The sequence below is a fragment of the Apteryx rowi genome, unplaced genomic scaffold (assembly GCF_003343035.1).
Source record: "Apteryx rowi isolate R43461 unplaced genomic scaffold, aptRow1 scaffold_216, whole genome shotgun sequence".
Taxonomy (NCBI): Eukaryota; Metazoa; Chordata; class Aves; order Apterygiformes; family Apterygidae; genus Apteryx; species Apteryx rowi.
The window spans coordinates 771891-791613 of record NW_020448486.1 but is presented as its reverse complement, the minus strand read 5'-3'; the positions used below and the strand labels follow the sequence as shown (position 1 = coordinate 791613).

General features: G+C 39.2%; 2 protein-coding genes across 2 annotated transcripts in view; one reads left to right on the top strand and one right to left on the bottom strand.

Annotated features, from left to right (window-relative positions):
* Positions 1-4: 4 nt before the first annotated feature.
* CEBPD (CCAAT enhancer binding protein delta) lies at positions 5-1307 on the top strand (the record flags this gene model as incomplete). The annotated part of the gene is made up of 1 exon (XM_026064395.1): positions 5-1307. A coding segment is annotated over one exon (846 nt), but the record flags the coding sequence as incomplete, so codon positions are not given.
* A 925-nt stretch (positions 1308-2232) lies between these two features.
* Positions 2233-19723, bottom strand: part of SPIDR (scaffold protein involved in DNA repair) — a 157560-nt gene continuing 140069 nt past the window's right edge. Inside the window, exons 8-15 of the mRNA XM_026064419.1 lie at positions 18461-18604; positions 18304-18363; positions 14663-14861; positions 13343-13495; positions 8168-8261; positions 6573-6684; positions 6038-6091; positions 2233-3374 (exon numbers count right to left, since the gene is read on the bottom strand). Of these exons, the coding sequence (XP_025920204.1) occupies positions 3246-3374; positions 6038-6091; positions 6573-6684; positions 8168-8261; positions 13343-13495; positions 14663-14861; positions 18304-18363; positions 18461-18604 (945 nt within the window). The 3' untranslated portion in view covers positions 2233-3245. The remainder of the gene's footprint in view (positions 3375-6037; positions 6092-6572; positions 6685-8167; positions 8262-13342; positions 13496-14662; positions 14862-18303; positions 18364-18460; positions 18605-19723) is intronic.

The window sequence follows — 19723 nt, the reverse complement described above, 5'->3', positions numbered from 1 at the left end:
CGGCTGCAGCATGAGCGCCGAGGAGCCGGCGGGCGGCCCGGGCGGCAGCGGCGCCAACCTGGCCGAGCTCAGCGCCGCCGCGCCCGCCATGTACGAGGACGAGAGCGCCATCGACTTCAGCTCCTACATTGACTCCATGTCGGCCGTGCCCAATCTGGAGCTGTGCAACGACGAGCTCTTCGCCGACCTCTTCAACAGCAACCACAAGCCCGAGCGGGGCGGGGACTACGGCGACTACCTGCCGCCGGGCGGCGGCGCCGGCCGCGACCCCGCCAAGGACCTCGGCGCTGCCATGACCCTGCTGGGCGCCGAGCCCCGCACCGCCTCCTCCTCCTCCTCTTCCTCCTCCTCCTCCTCCCGCGGCGCCCTGAAGCAGGAGCCGGACTGGAGCGACAGCGACCTCTCGTCCTCGCTGCTGCCCTCGCAGATCGCCACCTGCGCCCAGACCATCATGAACCTGAGCGGGCAGCCCACGCCGCCCACCTCCCCCGAGCCGCCGGGCAGCAGCTCGCCCTCCAGCTGCAGCACCCGCTCGCCGGCGCCCGCCGCCGCGCCCGCCGCGCCGCCGCCGGGCAAGGAGCGCGGCGCCAAGAAGTGCGTGGACAGGTTTAGCCCCGAGTACCGGCAGCGCCGGGAGCGCAACAACATCGCCGTGCGCAAGAGCCGCGACAAGGCCAAGCGGCGCAACCAGGAGATGCAGCAGAAGCTGCTGGAGCTGTCGGCCGAGAACGAGAAGCTGCACAAGAAGATCGAGCAGCTCACCCGGGACTTAACCAGCCTTCGGCACTTCTTCAAGCAGCTGCCCAGCGCCTCCTTCCTGCAGCCCGCCGCGGGCACCGACTGCCGGTAACCGGGGGGGCGCGGGACGCGAGACACGGACTGCATGAAACGGTGGATAAATACCTCAGAGGGCCGCGCCGGGCCGCCCGCACCGCACCGCCCCGCGCCGCGCCGGGCCGCGGGAGGGGAAGGGCGAAGGCGCCGCGGCAGCCCGCCGGCGCGCAGCTTCTTCCCAGCGTTGCAGCGAGAGGGGCGATGCCTGGGTCTTTCACCATGGAACTTGCAAAAAGGAGGGGAAAAAAAAAGGAAGAAAAAAGCTAAATATCTGTTGCTGGGTTTTTTTCTCCCCTTAAATTATTTTTGTAATGGTAGTTTTTTGTCTCTTTTCTACATTTTACTCATACTGATGCAGCTATGGTACATCTGTTAATGATTCAAAAACCCATGTATTTTAGACAGTAGGATGAAAAAGACTGAGCATGCTCGACCTTTTATATCAATTTTTACAGCATTTCTAAGAATAAAAAAGACATGTTAAATCACTTCTGCTCTCCGTTTGCTGTATGTGTTGGAAGCAGTGGGTCAGTGCGCCGGGGCAAAGGCACTTCCCGGGGATCCTGCAGCAACAGCGACGTCTGTAAGGCTGGGGGGTGTGTGTGGGGGAGACAACTTAGGGGAAGGCAAGGAGAAGGTGGCTGGCTTAGGTGTACTGTGTTATTTTTCTAAAGCAAAGTAGGGGCAATGCGATAGCGAGAGTAACTCGGGCGTCTGGCACGTGGGAGCCATAAGGTTTCTGCGCCGGAGCTGCAGTGCTGTGCACAGGTGCCAAGCCAGGTATTGCCATGAAGGCAGCTGCCCCGCAGAGCAGCGGGAGCCCCTGCTCCCGGCCGTGACTCCCGAAACGCCGTGCAACGAGCACGTGTCAACACCAAAACACAGTTAATAAGAATTTCGGTTGGAAAAAACCTCAGAGTGGTTTCCACTTCAAAAAATGCAGAGCTCCACGCTCTGCAGTGTGCTCGGGGAAGTTTTAAAAAGATGTAGTCTCAAGCTAAGGTTTTGTACACATTCATTTCAGCCCTCTGTATAATAGGGTATCGCAGTGGACAAGCTGGCCACTTTCACTGATCAAGTGAGGAATGTAAAATGCAGATCCATGCGTGAGTGAATACATTAAGTAAGATCAGGCAACATGTTTGCATTTCCATGACAGCATATGTGGGACACCAGCAGAAAAACGGGATACTACAAGCATCTCCAACACAGCGCTTTTCTAGAGAGAGAAATCTTACTGATTTCAATGAATCAAGCCTGGAAGCGTGCAGTGTGGTATCCCAGATGTAGGAATAGGCTGACTTAGCTTTCCTGCTTAGAGCAAGACAAGTCAGGAAACTAAAGAACTTGGAGGGGTAGGGAGAAGGAGATGACAAAGTGTGGTTGCTATTCCTTTAATAATTGTGAAGTTGTCAGCTCTAGTCACAAAAACAATTACTGTAGCAACAATTTCATTGCTCTTTTTCTGTTGGATAATCACATACTGAGGACTACACAAAACAAGCTACTTCATTCTCTGACCTGTTACAATGTTGTTAAATATTGTGCTCTGTACCATAAGAAAGGCAAAAAAAATCTAGCCTTTGACTAAACTCTCATATTAACTCTTGTATTGATTCTGAAACAACATATTGGAAGATTTTGATAATATTTATCTGCTTATATGGTTATAACCTTGATCTGTAATCCATGTCTCTATACTGTCAGGGTAAGTATAGTTAGGTGGCCTACAAACCAGTTTATTCTTTACACATAATTGAGACTGTATAATAAAACACCCGCTTTGTGGGAAGCTATAGATAACACGGTACTTCTATGTTTAGATACCAATTAGCTATAAAACATCATTATATACCTTTGACACTTTAAAATATAAGCTTTGTTCAAATCTGTGTTTATAATATTTATTACAAGATGATAACAAATACTACAATTTAGACTTAGCACATAACTGTTTTGCAGCAGGTAGTGTTTCTGGAAACTTGATAAACTTGTCAGCTTAACAGATAGATCGATATTCACTGTCTATAGCAAAATATTTATTTCAAAAACATCAGTAAAATATTTTCCATTGACATAGAATAAATACAGCATTACAAAAACACCCTCTGAAATTTTTACAACCATTCAAAATTCCAGAACAAGATGTTTTACATTCATAAACAATAAACATACCAAGGAACTGTATTGCTAACTTCTGAATTCATCAGAAAAAGAAGAGTTCACAAAATTGAACAGATGATTGTTTTTATAGACTTTTCAGTGTTGGCAATAATGTGCTTTGTAAATCACAATTTTAATAAACTATCTTAATACTTATCACGCTTGCATTGCACATTATCTATGGCAATAGTTAACAAATAACCACAATACAAGGTCCATAGATATTATAATAGCTGACAGTGTTCAGTTCAGTTTCTTACTGCTTCCAGAAGAACAATTTCCTCCAATCCAACACAGCTAGGGTGGCTGGTTACGGAGTGGACATAGCAGTGCAGAAACCCCACCTCCTTTCCCAGCACGCTCTTCACCTCATAACTCTGGAGTGATAAAAGCATGTTGATTAAAACAAACAGTCCTGTACATTCTGTTCTAAGCAGCATATAGCTCAAAAGATAAAGGGTGTAAGGTCCTCTTCCAAAAGACTTTTTAAAAAAAAATCCTCAAAAATAAAATTGCATTAGAACTGCTGGAAAAAAACATATTTGATTAGTGAATAAATTAGATTTTCAATTAGATCTCATTCCTGTTTAAAGTGGTGCTTCCTTACCAGGCTCTTAAAAATGAATTGGTTAAAAAAGCTACTGCAATTTTGAACTCTGTTTAGCTGAAGCATAACCATTATAAAGCATAATGTGCTTCCTTTACAAAGTTTTCTTACATGCGCAGGTTTTACATGTGGTAGGAATGTATGTACATACATATATATCCATGCTGAATATCATTTAACAAATATCCATTACGTTAGCTAACAGATCTACAAAAGGGAAAAATAGGTCACAATGGATTTAACTCCCCCAGCCCTTTTTAACTGTGTGTGCTTTTTTATGCTCTGTCAGGTATTACTTACAATCATTTGCACCTACCTAGTTCCTTCTGCTTAATGATCTGATTGGCAGGTTTCCAGCATGAGTTGTAGCTATTTGCAAAGACTACTGTGCGTGGAGAACAGGGGTAGAGGGGTTGGACGATCTCCCTAAGATGACACRGCACGCCAAGGGAAGGACGGTAGTACTGAGGGCTGAAACCCTCCTTGAGAGGGTATCTCAGATCAGGGTTTTACCTGCATTTCTTTCATCAGTGGGACTTGCCCAGGACCACCCTCTGACCATTCCCACCTCTTTATCTGTGCTGCAGGCACGGCTGTACAGATACCGGATAACCAAATCAATTCAAGGTATAAACAACCCTTTTCTTTTTCTAGAGTATTTTTACCCAAGACCAGTTCTGCAATCCACTTCACAGTACAGCTGCACAAACAGCTCTGTTTGTTGGTGTAAGTAAGTGAAGGGTTGCCACAATGTAGGAACAAGTGGCCGGGGCAGTGGCTAACACCAACCTCACTGCCCAAAGAAATGCTGACCAAACTACACCCTAGAACACTTAGCAGCATCAGCAAAAAATACCACCCAAAGTGGTATTTCTTGTGATCAATCTTTGTTGCGATGTGCTTTCTTTTTAAAATGCAGCAGTTGGGAGATGAAAATACTTAAGAGGAAAAAGTTATCCTGTATTTCAAATAGGAAAAAAAGTCTGTTTCCAAGGTGCCAGTCTGCTAGATATTGACATTATAAAAACTGAAACATAAGAAAGAGATTTTTTGTTTGAATTTTAATAACTAGAAAAAGAACGATATTTTGTCAGTCTTTAACAAAAAGAAACTGTAAAACTTAGCCAGGTTTAACAGCTATTAAAAGAGCATACATATTTTGGATATTCTCATATCTCTTCGCTGAAATGAAACATGACCCTCCGTATACGAAAAATAATTCACAGTTTCAGAGAAACCTTCCCCTTTAAATATTATCAATAAATCACATTAAAACCATGTAGCATGTAATTGCAAACTACTGAAAGACTGTATAACACAGAGAAAGCAAAATGACCCCAACATGTGTCACCTAACTGAAGATATTTAACTGGGATGAGCTTTAATAAGATGAGCTGGCCTTTGCTTCCTTCTATGTTCAATAAAGAGAGTGAGAGATCTCCAGCTCCTACCTGGACTAAATCCCTCTCTGAAGGTGCCACTCCTTCTCCACTGACCATATGGCAGCCAATGACAGCCACGCACCTACCTTAAATGCCTCACTTACCCGCGATAAATCTGGGTCACTGTGCCAAATGTCAGGGTTCTTCTGATATCTCAGATTAAAGGAATAACTACTTGACGATTACGTAAACTGTACTTTAGCCCATGAATTCCTGTGGCTTATGTGTGTCTTACTTATACAGATCCCCAATTAATGCATTTTGCAAATTTCTCTACTACTAATACCTATAAGTAATTTATGTCCTACTAGAAAATAGTTGCAGTTTATAGGGATTAGAAAAGCAGTCTGGAAAGCCAAGCTTTTGGTTGCTACATCTTCGTTGTCTTTTGGATCAGACAGAACATGGTAGGCCAGAAAACCAAGCACAGCCCAGCATAGCCCCTGCCGTAGCCCTGAATGTCCATACGACTATTTGCAGATAGCTCTGCAGGACCCCATGTGAGCTAAAGTGGTCTACACACCCCACCTGCCCCATCTCTCTTTTCGAAAGGAGGGTGTCAGCCTGATGCTAGCGATGCAGCGGCAGGGCATCGGCGGGGGAAGGCACGATCTCCTGTGCTGGGAGCCACACCAACTCATTGCTCTGGAACTCACTTCAAACCCAATCAATCCCCAGCTGGGCACAAGAAAAATAAAAATCATTTTTCCTAGTGAAATCTCCTACCACTCCTAGTGGAGCACTGGAACAAATTGCCTGGAAAGGCAGTAAAATCTCCATCTTTAGAGATTTTCAAGACTCTGCCAGGCAAAGTCATGGCTGRCCTGATCTCGCGGTGGCAATAGTCAAGTTGAGCAGTAGGTCGGACTAGATGGCCTCCAAGAGTCCCTTCCATTTCTACGATTCTAATATCTTCCCACTTGATTTACAACATCGCTAGTATTCTGTCTGTGTAGTTTAAATTTCTTTTGTCAGCTTTAACTACACTTACCCCATCCTCAGTGGGGGAGGACATCAGTAGAGAAGAGATTGTCCGTTGTAACAGCTGCAATAAGAAAATTAACAAGAACTTATGTATGCAGAAACATTCTCTTCGCAGGTTAAAACAGTCGTGTTAAACAAACATTAATCATGTTAGCATACAATGGTTTTGTTTCTCTGACCAAGAAAGCAGAAGAGAGATGACACAAAAAAAGTTCAGAATGGGAGTCTAAAAATTCACATTCCTTTTAAGCTGTGGACACTGAAGTTCCCCAAGGGCTCATCCCAGCAAAGTCCTTCAGCAGGACTTGATGCATTCAACATTTCGGAAGCCCCAGGGTGAACTCGATGACTGTACTATTTGAATAATGACTGCAGAATTGGATTCTTAGTGCAACAAAGCCCAAGTCTAATATCAGATTAAATTATGGGATTCTCTTTTAAATCTTTTAATTTTTCTTCTAACAGAGCTATTTATAAAAGTGTGGTTTAGAGTACTTATGTGTCTACACATACCTAGCCTCATTATATTCAATACACCATACCTTTACTTTCACTGTACTTTGAGATCGAGATGGACAACTCAAAAAGACTTCCAGTTGCATTTTCAAAACTGGTGAAATTACAGCTTCAGAGCACCGGTTGCAATACAGCAATCTGCTGAAACATGCCAACAATGATGGGAAAACATATGGAAAAATTATCAGTCATAAACTCAACACACAAACAACTAACATCTAGTCTATTCTGTAAAATGCTTTGCTGGTAGACCTCTAGCAGAAAAGTCCATGGTGGAGATTCAGCTGATAATAGCAAATAGAGTTATGTTGGTAAAGCTAAGTAACTTTCTTGGAGGACATAAATTCTTCCAGAAAAAGGAATCTTCCTTTCATAAGTTTTGTCAGACATGGGGGAGGCTGCTGTTCACAGCCACCTCAACTAAGTAGATATGAATCTCATAACCTTCTAACAGTCATGGAAAAAAAAAACTCTGTAGTATAGCTTTGGCCTAAATAACATTGATTTAGGCCCCCATTCAGCAAACACTCAACGTTTTCAGCACACACTTAAGCCATATGCATGAAATTAAGCACAGCAGTAAGTGCTTGTTGGAATGGAGGGCTTGAATGAATGATGTTGATGCTAAGCTATTCTCCAAATAAAGCAAGAGGGTCCTTCAGAATATAGAAAAAAACCTATGAACTAAACTACTATGTACACATGCATACGCTCTTATTTTTTTGCATGCCAGTATAATACAGGACAACCTTACTCAGCTTTTCAGCTTCCCCCCCCCCCAAGAGGTTGTACATAACAACACAAACACAGTAAAGCTTTTCTTATTTATGAAAATGTTATCTACTTCAAAGTGATTCAAAATCACCCTCCTTCTCCTTAAACTTTTTGTAAGCTTTTCCAGTAGAAAGAACACCCTTTCCTGCTTTTTACACTCTGCTTGCCCTATTACTACAAGGTTTTTATCCCATCAGCTATCTCAGACTATGCAAGGGCAAGCTGGCTAAGTAGCTAAGGGGACGCTTCCCACAAACATGCCCAAGTGATGTGGGCTTGGCTTTTCAGGTGATAACAGGTTCTGTAAGATCAGTATTCACATTTGTAACATTCATATTAGCAGAATTATTCTACGTTGTTTTTAGAAAGGTTATAAATTCAATAGGTCTGAATGCATCTCTTTTGCATTTATGTAAATTATAGCAAGGATCACAGGTCAGTTTAAAAAACGAGGTAAATTAGTGGTATACATGGTAACAATGTAGGACAGAAAAACACAAGAAACTATTGTTCAAGGAGCTTAAAATCAGACCTGTGAGTTATGTGGCATGTTCATTAAAACTAATATTGTAATGCAGTGGGGTATGAAATCTTTAATAATTCAGGATTGGCTTGCAAAATTGTGACTACTGCAAATTCAAACCATTTCATATCTACTTGTATCTTTCTTAATAAACTAATCTAACCTTGCTGGTATTATCAGTTCATCAGCAATAAAAATACTATGTCTCAGTGCTAGGAAGGAACAAAGTGCAGCCTGTGTCTGCAGGAGTGATTGCATCACCTATTGCTGTTATGGCTACATCTGCAAAACACCTGGAATATTAAGGAGCATACTGACTCTTACCTGTCCTTGGGATAAAGTTCCAATTTTCCATTGCCACATCTGTCACATGTAGGCCAGGAGAAAGCAGTGCTCTCATTAACCCCAACAACAGTACCTAAAAAAAAAAAAAAAAATTCTTACAAAATACTAAATGTAAGCTAGCAAACTCCTGGCTTCACAGCAGGCTTGATCTTTTCTGACTCTCATCTTAAGAATAAGACTTTCCTTCATGGTGCCAGAGCAAGAATCAACTTTTCCAACAATCTCACTCTCTTTCTCCTTCCACCCTCCAAAAAGGAATGTCAGTGTGGCAGAATGCATCAACAGTCTAAAGACAGCAGAAGAGAGATATCTGAAAATCAACCTTCCAAACAGGTTCAGTAGTTCTAGTTTGGKTTTTTTTTTGTTTTGGTGGGGATTTTTTCATACTGGACCTCTGACGTTTCCCTGGCAAGAAATACTGGCAAAAGTCATCAGCTCAGATAGCTTGATATCAATATTTAGGAAACACAAGACAATTAGGAGACACAAGCCTTTTCAGAAACAGTGATGCCAGTTAAATTCCATTAACAATGGAGTTATTCTTCATTTATACTGATTTAACAGAGATTAGATCTGGCCCACAGATTTAAGTGTGTGCCTAAGAAGGGAATGCCAAAGATACTTTGGACTAATATAAAGGGCCTTGCTTGTTTGGGCAAGAAAAATATATTCAGAGTTTTATAAAAAGCCAATAAAAAGTGTATAATATTTTATGGCAATGATATGCTGAAGTAATTAGCATTGTTTACAGAGAAAATGCAAGTATTTTGAACTGTACAAGGTGGATCACCTGGAAGAACATAACTGCAATAGAATAAACCCTCGGTCTGATACAACAGAAGTATAGGGAGCAAGAATCTCAGAGTTTTATAATACAGTCAATAAAATAAAGCTTTGGAGTCTAGGGATCACTTACACTGACTGTAAAACAGTGTGGTAATCCCTTACTTTCCTTACTTTCCAGTGCCCTAAAACAAGGACTGGCAGAAAGGAGGGAGATATATATCAGCAGCAAAACCTTAATTTTCTTTGGGAATTCAAAGGACATCAAGTCTGAAGATCAGGAAAGCTATTTCTCAGATACAACATTTATGACCCAATTTCTATGCATATAACAAAAGAACACGGATTACCTTGACAGAATGAGCAATTCTGGGTATTTTAGAGGGAACCTTTGGAATGTTAGAGCAATAACTTTTAATAACTTCAGTTTTTAAGATAAACTAGAAGTTTTCACCAGCTACTACAATGTAGGACACTTCCTGCCACAGCACAGGCATGTTTCCTCTGTTCATGAAAACCTACCAAATTAGCTTGCTGAATAGGTTTCTTTTTTCACAACAATTTCACGTTTTCATTTCAACATAACTTTTTTAGACAGATCTGTTTCTTCCCTCTAAGCCTTTTCAGTCGTCTTCCCCCCAATTTTGGACTACATTCCAGCTGCAGGATGCAAGGGCACAAGCAACACAAACGCATTGGAATAAAATGAATCAGGATCATACTGACTAGACTGTATGTAGTGCAAAGGTTCATATTGATGCCAGTGTACAGACCCCTTGTGGAACCACGGAAGACCACTGAAGACTGAACAAATGCAACTCAAAGCAGCAACAGATCAAATAATCCAGGGACAGCCATTTGCATCCTGCATGCAAAGAGATTTCTCGAGTTTAAACTGCTCAACTGCTGCATGCCTTTGTCAAGACCAGAGTTTCCTTGACTTTCAGGGACCTTTCAGATATTCTCCTGAGATCCTTCTTTTAAATGGAAACATATAGCCATAAGTTGATTTTCACATCTACTCTGCATTTTCCTGTGTTGTGGTCAACATCTTCAAGAAGAGGCTGATAACAGCTCAATCAAGACAACATCTGGACAAACAGATCTCTGGTGAGGAATGCAAAGGAGAGCTGAGGATTAAAAGTAACACTCTGGTTGACGGTTCAAAAAATGAAAAGTTACATTAATTTTTTTTTTCCAATAAGTTACTCTGATTACTGAATAGAAAGGGAAAAAGTTCAGTCAAAAACTGAGACTTAAGCAAGACAATTAATCCCATTTTGTTCAGGACAACCGAAAAAAAACCTGAGTAAGGGCTGAAATATGAAAATATCCAATATGAAAATTCAATCACTAGATGTGAGTCATATACCAGGAAAATATCATTAATCAAGTAATATTCCCACACCACATATGTGGCATGAACTAACTAGAATTTGCTCATAAGAACATTTAAGAGGAAAACTAGTTCTGTACGGCATGAATTGACAAAATTTAAGTCATCCTGACCACTGCTATACAGGAAAAAGAGGTCAGAAATTACTTTGCAATGCACAGTGATGAGAAAATAAATCTGTTGACCTTGAGCTCATAGCTGAGAGTGACAGACCCATCTTTAAAAGAAGAATAAACTTTCCAGTAGTAAGCAACCGCAGGTTTTCACTCATCTGCTGAAGAGCAACGTACTGTGCATCTTAGAGTTGATATGACTGGGCCTCTCTGAAACAAAGATTTCTGATTAACTCAGTGGATCTGTTTGGATTACAACATTGTCCTTTTGAGGGGGAAGAAGAATCTGACCAAGTATTACTGGAAGATTTCACTGGCAGAACACTAATAAAAATAATTAAAGACAAGCTGCAGCAAGGAATATTCCAATTAAATACAAGCAAAAACTCTTCCCAGTGAGAGAGGCTGAGCCCTGGAACAGTTTGCCCAGAGAGGCTGTGGGATCACCATCCTTGGAGACATTCAAAACGTGACTGGACCAAGGCCCTGAGCATCCTGATGCAACTCTGTAGTTGGCCCAGCTCTGAGCAGGAGTTTGGACTACATGAACTCCAGAAGTTCCCTACAAACAAAGTTATTCTATGATTCTATTTATATACCTTATAAACTCTTTCCTAAACTTCCCTTCCAAATAATGACTTGTCTGCCTAAACCTGGCAGGCAGTATGGTCTGTGCCCCCCTCCCCCCACCAAACTTGGCATCCGTGGAGGTGCTGATGCTGTGATTGATTGCTGTATCCTTGAATGGAGAGTTGAATGACCACCTACATTTTTCACTGACTAAAAAGATGTTTTCCAGTGAAGCATCACTAAGAAGGTACACTGCCAAATCCCTGAGCGTCGGGAGGAGGAGCAACGACAGAACGGGCAGAAGCCGTACTGCAGGAGGAGGGAGAGCCTTTGCAGCACCTTTGGGTGTTAGGTGAGAGGAGGCCTACGTGCAGCGCACGTAGGTGACCAGAAGTACAGGAAGTGAAAGGAGGGCACAAAGAAATAGAATGAACACTGGAACAAAGCACATAGTGCTTCTCACTGAAAGCCCAATTAACAACTCTGTGAGTTTTTCTAGAAGAGATAGAGATGGTGAGGGAATCTCAGAGAAGATAATTTTTCCTGCATGAATTACTCCATTGGATACGTATGTTCCCACCAACAAAGTAGGGCTAATGCTGTTAACTTCACTTCTTCATTAGAAAGATGTAAACACTAACTAACCAAATTTCAAAATAGTGAATATCTATCATAAATGCTATTAAGCAATTTTAGTTACAATAGCAAACACACACAAAAAAAAGAAAGTGAAGGTTATCTGTATGTAGAACTAGCACAGGCATAAAAAAAGGTATTTTATATTCTATATCAATACAAMAGTATGGGAACATACTGATAACAGCTACCCTAGACAAATTTCAGATTAAACTAGACAAACACAAGATTGTAGGATTAAGGCTTGTCATTCTTCCATACGTACTGAAGAACAGGGAAAGCCCAACACCTCTAAGGTATGTAAAGGAAATGCTTGTTTACACAAAGAATCACAAAGCTCTATTTTCTTTGCTTTACAGGAAAAAGAAAGGACAGAGAAATATTTTACTTTATTCTACTATACACTATATATACTGTCACCTGGACAAAAGAAGAAAGGCACTTCTTATGCTTGGTGTATAAAAAGTAAGAGCAAGGAAGTGATAACTGTTAGCATAACTACTGGAGAGGTTGAAAAAAAAAGCCAAAAAGTATTTCATAACTGGTGATAAAAGCATCTTTCAAGAAACTCACAATATGGATGGGAGATGTGCAGAATGATCAAGGCTTAGAGTGAAGGGCCCATAGTTGTGTTTGTTTTTCATTATGCAATTTTAGAGTTTAAGATTTGTCAGTACAAAGTGCTCATATATTAATCACAGAGACATTGCTAATTGGTGGCTCTACCAAAACAGTAGGTATTTTTAGTAATGGTTCTGAGTGTTTTTGGAGTGTTTTTTAGTATATTGCTTTAGAGCTGGAAGGATTCATTACTACACTTTGCAACCATTATTTACTATTATTTTATAGATCATTTCAAATGTTTAAGTGAATACTTGAAGGCGTAAATGTGAATCAGTATCAAGAATTTTCTACAAGGATTACTGTAATCTTAAGAGTTAAATTAAGAAAGGAAATTGTCTTTAAAAGCCAAGATTTATTGGGCTTTTAAGAATTTTTCCTTACAGGCCCTCCACAACTGAGAAGTTTAAGAGGCTGAGTGGACAAAGCATTAGAACACACACTGCAGGGAATGTTTCTGCATGACTATGAAAAGTTAGAAAATACATTGTAAGAAATGTTTCTTCAGGGTTAGTGGAAGGACTGAGGTATTAGACAAAGCACTGATCCAAAGCGGTAAGCAAGTATTGGCCAAGTTATGCTAGATGTCTATGGTGAAACATTAAATTGCCCTCTTTCAGGAAAGCTTCAGGGAAAGAAGAAGCTAATCCCTACCATTCAGAATCTGGCTAACATATCTATATGCCTTAAAAATGTTGGTATACCTTAGTGTTGCCAATATCAACAAGGCTGGTGTGAACAGAAGGCTCCTGAAAGAAGATGGTGTAGGAAGGAATATAATAAAACAGATTGTACATCAAACATTTATTCTGGGGTATCAGTGAGTGGGAGCAGCAGCCAAGCAGAGTTTGGCCAGTAAAAGACAAACAGAGCCCACAAAGAGGTATAAAAACTTAAATATCCTAATGACCTACAGCAGTACCATGCTTTTATATCCCTGTACACCGTTTGTGCAAGAAATCAATATGAGGACCTGAAAGATTAAAGTGAACACAAAGAATTAAGCTCATTCATTTCAGAAAAGGCCATACAAACCTCTTACAGTACAGATGGAATTGGCCTGTGTTGTAGAATCCAGCTCATCGAGTTTGACAGGGCCAGTCAGCTCACTGAGGTCAGCACCGGCAGCCGAGTACAAAAGAGGCTTTTGTAATAAGAGAACAGTACGTTCAACACAAATAATCCTACCTGCCAACAAAGACATTTCAATTCAGTACAGTAACAAGGAAAAAGGTGACCATGTTAACTGTCATGGCCAATAAAGACAATGATCTCTGCCAGTTACTAAACAGATGAATAGACTCCACCAGGTTTTCTCCACGACAAAATATTTTGCTTTCAGTGATACATGCATCATGCTCTTGTTACACTTCATGACTCCTGGGGAAAAAAGATGTCAAAGAAAATTCTAACATGGCAAAAGAGAACCAGACTCCATTCAGAGTGGACTGTAACAGATTCCCCGGGCACATGCAGTTATTGTCTCTTCCTCAGGAATCAGCCTGAACCCCTCTCCAGGTGTTCTTACTTTATTTCAAATAATATAAAGAGAAGGTACATGCAATATTTTATTCTCCAAAGCAGAGATTTTTTTGCCCAGTTTGCATGAAACTAGTATGACCTCAGCTAGGAAAGGAAATCAGGCAGGTTAGCAGATTCAGTAACAGGCGACACAGCCATATATACAGTTTGGTGCTTCCAATCCACTTACATTTGGAAGTGACTGAAGGCCACTGACTTCAGATGTGAACTACACATGGATGCAACAAATGAAACCATAAGTGAGCCTAATAAAAGAGCAACTACAGAATGAATGGAGAAGTGAACTATCTTCTTTATGATCTGTACAGTGGTAAAGGCTCACTGCTAAGATGGTGTAGGATAGTTTCTAAAAGTTGTGTGTCTAGGGAAACATAGCTATAAAGTCTCTGGATTCACCATGTTACTCCTTTTAGAGGCAGTAAGTTCAATAAAACAAGTTTCTGCAAGAACATCAAAACTATGAAACCAAGTTTCCTTATATCTTTGAGTCTTCTATCAGCTACCAAATTTGACTGACACTGGTCATTAAATTCAACAGTCATCAGGGAAGACAGACAGATATATTGGTGGACATACAGTAAGAACACTTAATTTCTCACTTACTTTGGAGATCAAGCCAAAAACATAAAAAAGAAAACAAAAACTTACAGAAAACTTATAGTTACACCCCCCTTCAAATTTCTCATCCAAAACTTGCCATGTTTCATCTTCACCTGAGAATGAAAGTCTCTGCAGGTCACTTACTGCAGGACAGAGATTAGGATGTTATTTCAGTTTGAGTCCAGCCGCTTCAAAACCACAAATAAAGCTTACCATTTCCCCACAGTGCGTCCCTGAAGAGGACGGGGCACGAGGCGGCAGCGAGGGCTTCTATTACCTCTGCACTGAGAACACATGATGTAGCAACTGACACAGCAACAACTTTTGGAACTATATGAACCACATTTTGCAGTGTGAAGTCAGTCACAAACAGCCAAATCTCCCTTTGATTTATAGGAACATTGTGTTTTGTCTATGGTTTAAAAAAAAAAAAAAAAAAAAGATACAAAATTGGAATACAGTCATTAATTTTTAGAAGAATGAAAGGCTACAATAACATTTTTAAAGCAACTAATAAAACTGATAATCTACTACATTTAGGGTTTGTACAGGAAAATGAATCAAAGCTTTAATGGGATTTCTTTTTTTTTTTCCCTTAATGCAGACAAAGACTAACATCTTCTACCTTGAAGTTGACCCACTGGGATCTTGGCTTTAGCTTAAACAACTATCATGTCTTAATATAACTCACTTTGAGTGTACTTGGGATCTGAAAATATATTTTATAAAAAGTTAATTGTCTGTTTTTATGAACAAAGACTTAAATGATTTTTGCCTTAAGGAAAGAAAGACTAAGACTACTACTACTTTTATTTCTGTGTAAGCAAATTTTCCATGTATTGTTATCTGATTCTCATGAGCACCATTCCTTGGCTAATAGCTACTATAAGTAACAAAGTTCGAAATTTTTCTTTCTGTTGAACATACATCTCTAAATTTTTGAATGATACACAGAAATAGGAAAGTAGATGACTCGTAAGAAACATAGGAATCCACCATGACAACAAAAGTTTCCTGCCTGTTTAAGACAAATATAAAAATATTCTGGTATGGCTAGAATAAGGTATATCAAAACAAATGATGTCACTACCAACATACCTACATTTTATGTCAGGCTTCATCTCTGAAAACCATTATCAGTACTAAATCAGTAGTGTCTAAAAATTTTTTTACATTAGGATGAGAACAAGACAGAGTAGACAAACATTATATACATATCAATGCTTTTTCCAGAGTCTCTAACAAAATCAGATGGGTTACAATTTGATCGTTCGTGCTTTTCTTCTTTTCTTTTAATGAAACTTTCATAATCTGTGTGTGTGTGTGTGAATTCTCCCATGTTTTAGAAAAGCTAGGTTTAATAACAAAACATATTTCACATTTACCAGTCCAAGCAACTTGTAATTTTTTAAGATTCTAGTATTTTAAAATACTTAGCTGAAATTAAATTACTTTCTTAATTATTTAAACAATTTTCATTATTAATTAGTCTGTCAAATAAAAGTTCACACTTAAAATATTTAAATGACATTTAAATGTTACAGTGATTGGTAAGATACATATCACATATATTTTATTTCCAAATTTGCATTTCTTGATCATAACACAATGCAATGAGAACCCTGACTTTTTGTCTGCAATTGAATTCAAAACTTGAAAACGTTAACCATACTAAATTAGCTTTTTGTTCATGCTAACAGCTCTTAGAACAAATGCAGCAACTGGAAATAATGACTGGTAAAATTCATAACTCAGCTATTATGGTTATCCCTTAATACAATATATGCTGCATTTACATTGTTTCTTTCTATAGTAGCTACATGCATTTAGAGTGCCTCCTCTACACAGATAGCATTAAAACAGCTTCAAAGACAGGATTTCTAATGCTGTCGCATGAGAATTACTAACACATTAAAGGCTGGCCTTCAGAAGAATCATGCAAAAAGTAAATACTAATAACAGCAAAAATCACAAGTTAGTATAAAATCATCATCTCGCTATGTGTGACAATTTGTTCTGAACAGAGGACACAACAGACAAAGAGCAGCAGGACTGAGTTACAAGGAAGGACAGCTCCTCAACCACAGATGGAATATATTTCCTCATACTCCTCCTGCACCACAGTACAGATTCTGAGCAATAATAAAAGCATATTTCCATTCCTCCTTTACACAAATGAAGCATCTCAGAATACTGCAGCTACACTGAATAAATATTATTTTTAAAGCACATTTGAATTAACCCATGTAGCAGATTCTTTAATAACAAGTCTGCAAAGTAAGTCCCTTCTTCACATATTCTAGCATGACGATTTTGCATGGGAAGGATGAATCTTCCTGGCAGTGAACAAGCTGCTGTTTGTGACATTCTTTTGGAAGGATTAGGCAACTGATACACTAACAGCAGGTACGTACATTTACATTCGTAGAGCAGTTATGCACAAGTTAAATACCTTCTATTGCTTTTTCAATATTACTTTCAAAAAATTTATGAGCTCAATATTGTTTGCTTATGCAAATTTAGTGCTTACAGTTCTGCAAGTGAATAGCCATTAAATAAAACAGCTAATAAACCTTCCAACAGCAAGAAGAAATCGTAGACTTTTTTTTTCTATTAGACAAGCTCCTGTTCTTCAAAAACATATCTATTCCTGCATACTTCATCTTTTCTCTAATTTAGTGATATAGTGCATCTACACAACAATACTGATGGCACACAGCATCTCAGATGCAGATGGTTTTGGTTTCATACCTGAAAGCAAAAATGTCTGGCTAAAATATCACTACCTAATCTCTGTAATCTTTTTTTTTTTTTTTTTTTTTAACAAAACAGTTTTCTTGGTAATAGGACAAGTCCCCACCTGCGCCCATCTTTCTGTTAGCACCCTAAAGACCTCATCAAACTGGCCGTAATTTCAAATGCGTGCAAATGCCCCGCTGTCACTTACCATGGAGAAAACACTGCCAAGTGAGAAAAGATACTCCCCACCACAGGAGTTAAAAGTACTCCCTGCCTAAAAATCAAATTGTAAAGCATCGGCTGTTGAAGCAAGAGGACAAGACCTAAATTAAATTTAGGTCTCACAGTGGTGGGTAGCATCTCCAGCTATTTTGTTGGCCGTTCTGGAATTTGTCTTTGGTTCATATGCTTTGATTCACACTTTGTTTCTTGTGGAGCTGATGGACAATTACAAATTATCCTCCACCAGAATTCAGTGCTGGCTGTACTAGGATCCAGTCGCCAGGAAAAAATAAATAAATCAGGAACAAAAAATTCCTTTAACTACTGAGGGAGTTAGCAACATTTTGAAAGAAAATTGTAGCGTCATTCAGAAACAAATAAATAAAACATAGTTATAAGCTTTCCAACATAATATGGATGACAGATGTATTTACCTAAGAGTTCCTCCTTTCTACTAACTGGACCATAAAAGCCAAATTTGCCTGAGGGACTTCTCTTGAAGTCAACAAAAATGGTCCACTTGCATGCAAAGAGCAAAACTGTATTTTTATATAACCATCGTCTGTTAAATTCTATCCCCAGACACTCAACTGGCTGGGAACTTTTCAGTATGTATCTAAGTATGTAGTTTCACTGCAAGTCTCAACTAACTCCCTGGAAGCTCCTTACCAATATCCAGGGTGAAATATTGTCTCTGATTAGATAACAATTAATTGAGAAATAATTCATCTTCTAGATTAAATGGGACTGAGATTGAAAAACGCAATTCATTGTACCCATTCACACAAAAATCCAGAAAAAATTTGTTTTTCCTCTAAACAAGATAAATGCTGACTTCTTCACACATACATTATATTGAGTTTAAATATATTTCATTGCTAAATGAAGATTACCTGCAGCCTTAGATACAGCACTTGTGCCCAAAAGCTACAGCGTACATTACAGCCGTCAATCTGAAAATAATTGTGCAAAAACAGGGAATGAGACAAATACTGCATTAGAAATTTAATGTTACAAAATATTTGTTATCTGACTTCTAAAGCAGATTACCTGAAGAATTTCCTTTAGACCACGAAGAGGTGGTGGCTGGTACAAATTAGAAATCTGTTCTTCCTCATCTATTTTCACATGTATTTCACCAGACTGAACAGTAAGAATGTAACAAAAGCTGGGAGGAGGAAGATTAGTTGTCATCTATTAAAAAGTAAGGAGAAAAAATGGGACTTTAAAAAAGACACTTTAATTTGGTCAGTCAGCATTTATAGTTAAAAAAACCAACACAGTTTACATTTTAAGAGTGATGGAAAAACAAAATTATATGGTTAATAACAACAACTCTCTGAAGTAGAAGTTGATTTAATAAAACAACATTCACAAGCTAAAAGTGAAATCAGCTTGTGTGCATCATTCTTTCCAGAATCTGACATTGCTCCTCATCACAAAAACATCTCATGATTTGGCACACTTGGCAAACACTGTGACTATTTCAAGGTGGCTGCTGTTTTTACATTTTTTATAACATGGTAGGAGTGCCCTGCTTTTTTATTTATTTATTTTTTTAAATATCCATAACTTTTCTGAGATTTGGGGACTTTTGCATGTGGGTGGGTTTTTGTGATAGTAAACAGCTGAAGAACTTTTAAAGCTGCCAAATTAAATCCAGGACAGCGCAAGGAGATAATGAAGAACAGGAACTCAGAACCAGAAAATTTTTTCTCTTTGTGCTATGCCAGATTTTTCTTTTCTCCTTAAAAAGTGTTGTGACGTAAGAACTTTATCAATCTCCATTTAACGAGATCCCAAACTAGAACAGCTTCTCAGGAATGAAAGACAATACAACAAAATAATTTTTATTGTGTATTTGGTAAAATACTGTTCTAGGGATGTTTTCTGTTAATAAACCATTTCATTTACTGAAGGAAATATGAAGCTATTAAAAACAGCTGCCCACTCATTGAAAAAATTCTGCATAAGGAAAAAAGGCAAAAAGACATCAAACCAAGTCCTGCTTGCCTCTGACAGTATTAAATAACATATGGCTTAGAAGAAGTCAGCTCCGCAGATCTCTTCCCAACATTATCACTGTGTTGGTAATATTATTTATGTTTCTATGTATAAAACTCTATCTGCTTGCATAAAACTATACTGCTTATATCAAGAAAAAATTATCACAACTAAAAAACCCATTCTTCCAAAAACTTCTGACAGTAGACTGTAAGTTTTGATCTTCCTTGGAATGAATTAGTATTTCAAACTCATGACAGAAGTGTAAATTGCATGATTATGGAAAGTTTCCTCCATTTTAGATTGCTA